Genomic DNA, 8,637 nt, shown 5'->3' on the forward strand with positions numbered 1-8,637 from the left:
AGAACTTGGATTTTTGTTTGATATAAGTTTAGCCTTTACTACTTCCTTGTAAACGCGTGTGTCGGCTAGACCACTCGGATACTTCAAACAGAACCCCAACTCTATCAGATCCGTGAGCGTCTGCTTTTTATCTTGTTCTTGCTTGTTCTCGATTGCTTGCAGGTTCAAGGCTGTTTTTGGCATGGCAAGAGCAACAACAACAGGAGCCGGTGTAACTATCGCTAAGGCGCAACACTCTTGTGGTTGTTGTAGTCGGATAGCACAACGTCGACCTCCAACCAAATTTCCACCTCCATCATCTGTCATCGAAAGATCGGGCTCCCTTCTACCCGTTGGGTTTATCACCCTCGACGCCTCCAGTGAGAGATCCTCCACCTTCTTCTCGATCTCTGTCTTCATCATTTCCAGAGCAATGAGTCACTCCTCGCCGCGAAGGGCAGCAGCATCCACCTGTTGATGGATGGTGTTGCAACGATTCGTGAAGTGATGGTAGATCTCGTCGCAGCGCTCCTCGAATCGCTTTGCAACGCCATCACAGCGCCCAGAGATCTTCTCGGGAAGCCTGGCTTCCATCAACTGCATTTCTTCAAGCATCCTGTACACGGTGGTGTTGGCGGGTTCCATAGTGGTGGATCACGGATGCCGCGGCACGATGCTAAACGGATCCAGGTCAACAAGGTCTGATACCAGATTGTTAGCGATGACATCGGATAGGAGCGATCAGCGGCTGAGGCGGCTGAGATAGAAGAAGACATGAGAAAGAAGAAAGAAGTGAATATGCGAGAGATAGAAATTATATTATGTTACGCGATAGGTTTTTTATAATATCTGGTCTAATACTTGTAACATCAGTCTCACCACCAAATACGGCGCACCTAGACAGCCGAATTACTCACTCCGACCTACTTAGACGGACGTTCCCGTGTTTTGCTCAGCGACGATTGTCTTCGCTCCCAGCCTAGCGTCGTGGGGCTGACACACGGGCCGCTGCGGCGAGCGGGATTGAGCGCGGTGGCGTGGAGGCGAGAAATCACTGCGAAAGGAAGGAGCGCGCATTCGGCGGCGTGTGGGCGAGTTTGGGCGAGGAAGGAGGAGCGGACATGCTGTAGTTTGGGCGTGTAGCAGTGCGTGCGAGCCGGGATTGGACGCGTTGGCGTGAAGGCGAGAAATCATGACGAGGAAGAAAGGAGCGCGCATTCGGCAGCGCATTCGCGCGCAGAGCGCAGGCCTTGGCCGGCGACGGCCGGCCACACCTCTCGATCAGTTTCCTTGGTTTCTTCACCCGAGCTGGCTCTGCTTCTCACAAACTCCAAGCAGAATCAACCACCTTTAAAACAAGGCGAATACCCCAATGCAAACAGCAAACCGAGTTCCTTCTTCGCTTCCGCCAGCAACGCGGACGAGCAAAGCCTGGCCGCGTGACGCCACGTCTCCGATGATCGCCGGCGTCGGCAGCCGCTGGCGATGCCAACGATCTCGCTGAAGCGCCCATCCGGCGGCGGCGCAGGCCGCCTGCGCCGCCTCCTCGCGTCGCTGCGCCCGCCGGGGCCTCTCTCGGTCCAGACCGGCTTCCCGACCTCCCTCGCGGACATCGTCGTCAAGAACCACGGCCGCATCAGGAACACCAGGAAGAGGCGCCGCGCTGCTGCCGCTGCCGCGGAGCCCCAGCAAATGCGCGAGCTTTCGGTGGCTCGCGACGCGGCGGCACCGGCGCCGGTGCGCCCAGGCATAGGCGCGGTCTTCAGCGTCCGGCCGGGGCTCCTCGCGGTCTGCGGCGCCGCCGTGGCGCTGGCGCTGGTGGTGATCTGCTGGAGCAAGCAGATGGTGGCCGCGGCCACGCTGGCATCGGTGGCGCTGTCCTGGATTGAGTCCGTCCGAAGCAATCGATGGCGGCCGGAGACGAATGCTGAGGTGCATTTGCGCGGGCGCGTCTCGCCGATCCGGGAGGTGGCGGACTCGCCGAAGTCGCGCCGCGCCGGGTGCGAGTCCGAGCCCGACAACGTAGGCAACGACGCCGCCTCGCTCTGGTCCGCGGACACAAGCAAGCCGTCGGCGAATAACAATCCGAAGCTGAAACAGAGCAGGAGGTCGCTGCGGAAGCTACTCGCCAACAAGTTGCGGAGCGGCAAGACGCTCCGCAGCACGAATTCCCGGCATGGCGGCGACGCATGCAAGCACGAGCACCCGGAGACGCCGGGGAGACTCAACGCGGACGCCGCCGCAGTTGCCGCTACCGCCGAGCCCACGCCGCCGCCGCCGCGACGCGGACGCGCATTGCCGCTACCCCTGTTGGTGCCGATCATCCTTGCCGGCCTCGTCGCAGGGAAGATCCCGGCGCTGGCGCTGGCCGTGCTCTGCGTGGCGTTCTCCAGCTCAGTCGGGAGATTTCCGGTTCCGATCAGTGGTAGTGCTCCGATTGCGTTGCGAGGTAGCGGCAAGGCAGGGCAGTAGGTAGCAGAGAGCTCGGTTCCGTCTAGAACTACATGTGGTCGGACTGATTGTTTTTCTTCACTTCTTTTCGGCTACATAATTATATATTCATAATTACATATTCTGTTCGTTGACCAAAATTAAAAGAGACAGGAACAAACTTACACATGTTACATATTTTTATGTGAATTCATTCCTTCTCGAATCCGAATAAAACTTTGTTACGTTATTCTAACCCATATGATTAGATAAGATTAAAAAAAATTATGAAACATTATGACATTCGGGATTGAAACCCACTCAATCCACATGAGAGAATGCTCTCAATCCATATAGATTATGTAGGATTGGGTAAGTTTAAATCCTAAATAAGTCAAAATCTCATGTTTTTTTAATTTCATCAAATCTATATGTAATAGAAATAACCGAAAAAGTTCTAAGAGACCTAAGAGCAGCTCCAATAGTTATGTAAATTTTAGTTCTCTAAATCATAGATTTAAGAAGTTGCTAAATAGCTTTTGAAGTAAAAAAATGTAAGATCTCCAATAGTTCTCTAAATATAGGTTGTAATTTTGTTTTGTATTTATCCACATAAAAAATAAGTCACAAAAACTATATAATGCAGTCAACATTTTTGTTTAGGGAGTTGTTAAATGGTTGCTAAATGTAGAGAGAAAATGAGGTTAGATGACAAGTTGTTAAATTTAGAAAGTTCATTTAGAGAACTGTTGGAGAATAGTTTTCATGTTAACTACCTAAATTATTGATTTAGAAAGTCTTTTAGAGAACTATTGAAGTTGCTCTAAGAGATGAAATGAGTGATATAATAGAAGTGGTTTCGGCTAGTCTATTGGTGCACAATTTGTTTGTTTGAGTTTCTACTCACTTTTTGACCACTCGCTTTTAAACTTCTAGTTAGCTAGTTATTTGTACATTGTTACTATTTCTATATCATTGTAGTTTATTTAAATATAATTAATTTTCTTATATCTTGTGAACGTTTGTCTCGACGACGATAGCTTCGAGCCCAGCGAACTTTTAGGGATGTAAATAGTACAGATAATATTTATTTGTATTGGAATTCAATATTTATTTGTATTGGAATTCAATCGTCTAAAAGAGTTGAGATTCGATCTGTATTTAAGTCTATTTATTAATTATCCATCCGTACCTACATACTTAAAAATAAATATTAATATATCAATATTCATTTAAATTTTATCCAACACAACTTAATAATAGCCAATTAGTCCTATCCGATCCAAATAAAAAATTATTATTCAATTTGATTACACCCTACATTATTTTTTCCGCCCTTCTCTTATAGGGAAGTGACAAAAGGGCCGGCCCAATGACACGTTTCGTTGCAGTGAGCAACAGGGAGGAAATCTATACAAAGCAGTGGAACTGCGAACTCGTCGCCGTCGTGTTCACAAAGCCGGCGCCTTTTGCTCCCCGATCTCAGTTCCCGCCCATCTCTAAGCTCCCAAGGCGACGCTGCGGCGGCGGGGCAAGCGGGAGGACAAGAAGCGGACTTGTCTCCCTGCCCCCACCCCCTCCCTCGCTTCGCGCGTACCCCCTTCAGTTCAGCCGGGCGGTACCGTCGACGGCGCCGGCATTGTACTTCTGCTGCGCAGGTGGGTTATTCACCGTCCTTGAGATATCTCTTCTTCCTCAATTTCTTCACCTGGTGGCTCCTCACTGTGTATCCGTGCTCCGAGATCCGTCCTGGCCGCTGAATCGGCATTGGCGGCCGGTGACTGTAATCTGTGTGCACTTAGACCTCGCAGTGGGTGAAGTTATGTCTGAGACTAAAATCGTCTGTGCAGTGCTGGCCCTTACAACCCAAGATCTTGCACCTTGGAACTGGGCCGTCGTCAGCTTCGTTTGGTTCAGAACGCTTCGAGAAAAGAGTCTGGGCTGTGTTTGTGCTGTTGATCTGTTATTATCTCTCAATTCTCATGTTCTTCAACTAGATGCTTGAGTGATTTTAGTTTTGTTCTTGGCATCTGTGCCTTCATTCATTCTTCATAAGCCAGCCATTTAGAGCATCTCCAACAATGTCTCAAACTAGTGTCTTAAATTGAAATATATGACTCTAAACAGGAAAAACTACCCCAAAAGTGTCTCATTTTGTAAAATTTTGTCAAAAATATATAGAACACTCTCTCAAGTGCCTCAATTATACTACACCCTAGTGGGCTGCCTTATAATCTAGAATTAAGATTTTACTAGTTGGAGCAGAATATTTTGTTGGTGTCCTAAATCATATAAAATATACTAATTTTTAAATTGTAGGGCATTTTTATAGAATATGCTGTTGGAGATGCTCTTAGATGCTGGATTTATCCTTTTTTTTTCTCTGTGGCTCGCTGCCTTTCTCAACAATTAATTCATTTGGGCATCACTGACGTCTGCCTCAAATCAAATGCCCATCCTACCTGTTTGAGCAGCTGATACTGTGATACAGGGATCACTTGTTGTGTCCCATTTTTAGTCTAAAGTGGTCACCCTGTCGGTGGCTTGTTAAGCCTCAGGCAGCACACAGTGTTTTCTTGGATTCCGGTGGGATGCCCTACAGGCGGCTCTTAGCTGTGGTCATGTTTGTTTGTTTTTTTATGAGGAAAGCATGGTTAGATGCTTTATCAACTTGATCAGAGAACAGAGTCAAATTGCGAGAATACATGATTAAAGGAAGCATGTGCCATGTGCTCTTGTCTGTGAAGTTATTGTTTGGATTTGCTCTAGATATTTTGTGGACTTTGGACGGGCCAGATTGTGATCTGTTTTGGTGCTCTGGCACACCTTGAGATATAGGCCTAAATGGCACCACGTAACATGGTTCTGGCCTTTTGGGGCCCAAGATCCTGATAGAATAGTAATGCCAGTTGCCAGGGGTTATGACCACTTGCTGTTTGTTTAACAAGCAGTAGGCCGAGAACCTTACTAAACTAGTTAAGTATTGGGCACACTATGAGCTTTCTGGGTCCAAATCATGACATTAGATGTGGAATTATGGTGGTCTGAAAACACTTGAGGGTCAAGCCATATTTGGACATAGTGTCCACTACTCACTAGTTTTTAGACATAGTTTCATTTGCCAGGTTCTTGGGTAATTGGGTTCAAACATATTTCCTGTAGCGTTTTGGTCCGAATTTCTTGAATTTTGAATTTAAAACTCTTATGCTTTAAATTTTGATTATTACAGCTATCACTGCTCTGAGAAAATGGTTGCATCAGCCTTTACTGTTGATTTGGACAAGCCTCTAGTATTCCAGGTACCATATCTCTTCCTTTCTTTATGTTTGATTTAGTTAGAAATTTGATCGTTTCTCTGTCTTGTAGTGTAACATCACTGAAGAGTATACTTTTTTTTTGCAATCATTTCTTTATACATGTGCACATCCCACACGTGCACACATTTTTTATGTCCCAAACACAAACATGCTTTGTTACCTATGTTTTCTGGTCGCTCGACCAGCTAGTCGAACTGGGGGACCGACCAGCGACTAATCTCGATTAGTCGTCGACTAGGTCCGACTAATCGAGCTCTGGTCGACCTGGTCGTTTACTGGTCGTCCTGTTCATCCAGAAGACCAGGACCTATGTATATACTATATACTATTATACTATATAGTAAATAATTATATAACTATATAGTATATATGAACTTCATATACTATATTATGAAGGATAGGGTAAACATGACATGAATTCAACAATACTGAAAAGTGAAAACAACAGAGAAACACTTACTAGTTATTAATACTACAAGTCCCACATACCATTACCACACAACACACATTAATACTACAAGTCCAAAAAAAATCTAGGTCCTAAACCTAGTCGCCCAGAACCGGCTAATCGAGCGACTAATCGGCCCTAATCGTCGACTAGTCGGACGACCAGGTACTCTAGTCGAGTCGGCTGCCTAATCGAGCTCTGCTAACCGACTAGCCCGACTAATCGCGACTAATCGCGATTAGTCGGACGACTTGAAAACACAGTTTGTTACACAGATGGTTTCCAATGAAATAGATAATATCTAGTTAGCTGCCAACAGTACATATGGCCAAAAGTTCGTTTGTTAAAACAATTACTGGTTATTGATTTGTGGTGTCTATTTCTGTTTCTCACGTAGATATAGAAAACACCTACTGGATTTTGCCATCATTTACATGTGTGAATGGGGAATCAGTTTATTTTCATGAGGTCACTTACTGAATTTTATGGACTCCTTATGAAACACAAACTTTTTTAGGTTGGCCATCTAGAGGAGCAGTATCAGGAGTGGGTTCACCAGCCGATTGTTTGCAAGGAAGGGCCACGATTTTTTGAAAATGATATATTGGAGGTGAATATATTTCGGTTGTTGCATTGCATAGTATTTGAAACCCTGGACACTGATCTGATGACTGGTTCATTGTTCAGTTCTTAACACGCACGAAATGGTGGGCAGTTCCTCTTATCTGGTTGCCTATTGTATGTTGGTGCCTGAGTACTTCTATCAAGATGGGCAATACTATCACAGATGTAGCTATGATGATTGGGTTTGGAATATTTCTGTGGACACTGATCGAATATGTGTTACACCGATTCTTGTTCCACATAAAAACCAAAAGTTACTGGTAACTTATTCTGCTAATTTGCTCAAGACAAACTATATGAGTTGAGCATCTGTCTGATCACCTACATTTGATATGTTGCAGGGGAAACACAGCACATTATCTTCTTCATGGATGTCATCACAAGCATCCGATGGATGGACTTCGACTTGTCTTTCCACCAGCTGCCGCAGCTATTTTGTGCTTTCCGGTAAATAATCTTCCTTATGTATTACGTACCAGGGTATGGGTATCTACTCTGCTGTTGCTGACAATACGTCAGATTTCCACAACACTGATGTTGAAATTACTTACTAGTTACTACATTTGTTAAATGTTGCATCCTAATCCTTTTTTTCTAAAGCTGGTTGAAGTGCCCTGTTTGTACATGGAAATCGTCATGGTTTCAAGCTAATCAGAATTCCTTTTAACTTTGTTAACTTTCAGTTGGATATCGATAATTTTAATGCCTTTTTTTCTGAACTGTTCATATAGTTCTGGAACATGATCAAGCTATTTTCGACCCCGTCTACAACTCCTGGTCTGTTTGGAGGCGGCCTGTTGGGCTACGTGATCTATGATTGCACACACTACTACCTGCATCATGGCCAGCCATCATCAGATCCTGCAAAGTATCTCAAGGTTCTTTCTTCATTGTCATTACTGAAGCTTATCCAGCCCCACTCATCTGTGTCATGTTCCACTCACACTGCCCTTTGTTGTGTACCTCAGAAGTACCATCTCAACCATCACTTCAGAATTCAAACAAAGGGCTTTGGAATAACTTCGACCCTGTGGGATCACGTATTTGGCACGCTGCCTTCTACGAAAACTGTCGACAAGAGCATTTGATTTTGACTGGATCTTCTGCTTTGCGAAGCTCTTATAGTGATGTTAGGCTTTGCTCGCATTGCCTGTGTCCACTTTTTGAGGCCAGCTTCCCTGTTCCATCATGTAGATTTGGCTTTGGCAGTGTCTCTATTTTTTTTTATCTCTAGCAGAGGACTTTAAAATCATCAATTACAGATTGGTCATCATCGGTGGAGGTTCTGTTGGACAAATTTCTATCCAGTTTCTGATTCTTCTCCATGGACCAACTGTATGAAGGCGATCACCAGTTGCTGGCTCACAGACGCGACTGAAGCGATCACCAGTTTGGTTTCAAGTCAATGCCATCAGCGGTCGTGTTCACATTATGTCTAGCTAGTGCCAGCTGTTAGATCAGCATGTAATGTATGTACAGTGTTTTCTTCTCTAGTAGCGTAGCCTCTCTGCAAGGGCTGTTTGGTAGCCTGTGTCTGCTTAATTTTGCTACAAGTAATTGCTTGACAGGTTGAACTTTCCCCGTTATATCTCTACTAACTATTAAGAGTCTATTGTAGACTGCCCCGCCCCTACCCGACGCCTACCGCACGCCAGCCCCGGCCCGCGCGAAACCTCCGCACGCCCGCCTATCCCCCGCGTCCGCCGCGAATCTCACGCCCGCAAGCCAGTCCCCACGAACGCGCCGCTACCGCACGCCCGCAGTCGCCGCGAAATCCGCCGCCACGAACCGCCCGCACACCAGCCTACCACCTCCCTACGCCCGCCTGCCCGCCTGCAA

The 8,637-nt window shown here is 46.2% G+C and overlaps 2 protein-coding genes across 7 annotated transcripts; both read left to right on the top strand.

Moving 5' to 3' along the window:
• Nucleotides 1-272: 272 nt before the first annotated feature.
• LOC103645086 (uncharacterized) lies at nt 273-2,603 on the top strand. Its single transcript, XM_008668210.3, has one exon. The coding sequence runs from the start codon at nt 1,465-1,467 to the stop codon at nt 2,449-2,451; it is 987 nt and encodes a 328-aa protein (XP_008666432.2). The 5' UTR covers nt 273-1,464; the 3' UTR covers nt 2,452-2,603.
• A 1,159-nt stretch (nt 2,604-3,762) lies between these two features.
• LOC100191255 (uncharacterized) lies at nt 3,763-8,384 on the top strand. Of its 6 annotated transcripts, none has more exons than NM_001401257.1 (8): nt 3,763-4,067; nt 4,260-4,343; nt 5,639-5,708; nt 6,692-6,784; nt 6,862-7,058; nt 7,140-7,245; nt 7,530-7,676; nt 7,767-8,323. In NM_001401257.1, exons 3-8 carry the CDS (start codon nt 5,658-5,660, stop codon nt 7,884-7,886), a joined length of 714 nt encoding a protein of 237 aa, NP_001388186.1. In that variant the 5' UTR covers nt 3,763-4,067; nt 4,260-4,343; nt 5,639-5,657; the 3' UTR covers nt 7,887-8,323. The 6 variants fall into 6 exon arrangements, with proteins under 6 accessions (NP_001388186.1, NP_001388187.1, NP_001130161.1 ...); NM_001401258.1 differs by having other exon boundaries at nt 3,767-4,067; nt 4,260-4,371; nt 7,767-8,318; NM_001136689.1 differs by lacking the exon at nt 4,260-4,343 and having other exon boundaries at nt 3,815-4,067; nt 7,767-8,374.
• Nucleotides 8,385-8,637: the final 253 nt, after the last annotated feature.

Source organism: Zea mays, chromosome 1 (assembly GCF_902167145.1).
Source record: "Zea mays cultivar B73 chromosome 1, Zm-B73-REFERENCE-NAM-5.0, whole genome shotgun sequence".
In the NCBI taxonomy this organism is placed as follows: domain Eukaryota; kingdom Viridiplantae; phylum Streptophyta; class Magnoliopsida; order Poales; family Poaceae; genus Zea; species Zea mays.

Coding starts and splice junctions, on each gene's coding strand:
- LOC103645086 (XM_008668210.3), top strand. CDS start 1,465: ATGCCAACGATCTCGCTGAAGCGCCCATCCGGCGGCGGCGCAGGCCGC.
- LOC100191255 (NM_001401258.1), top strand. CDS start 3,782: ATGACACGTTTCGTTGCAGTGAGCAACAGGGAGGAAATCTATACAAAG. Junction 4,068..4,259: donor ATTGTACTTCTGCTGCGCAG/GTGGGTTATTCA, acceptor TCGTCTGTGCAG/TGCTGGCCCTTACAACCCAA. Junction 6,785..6,861: donor TTGAAAATGATATATTGGAG/GTGAATATATTT, acceptor TTCATTGTTCAG/TTCTTAACACGCACGAAATG.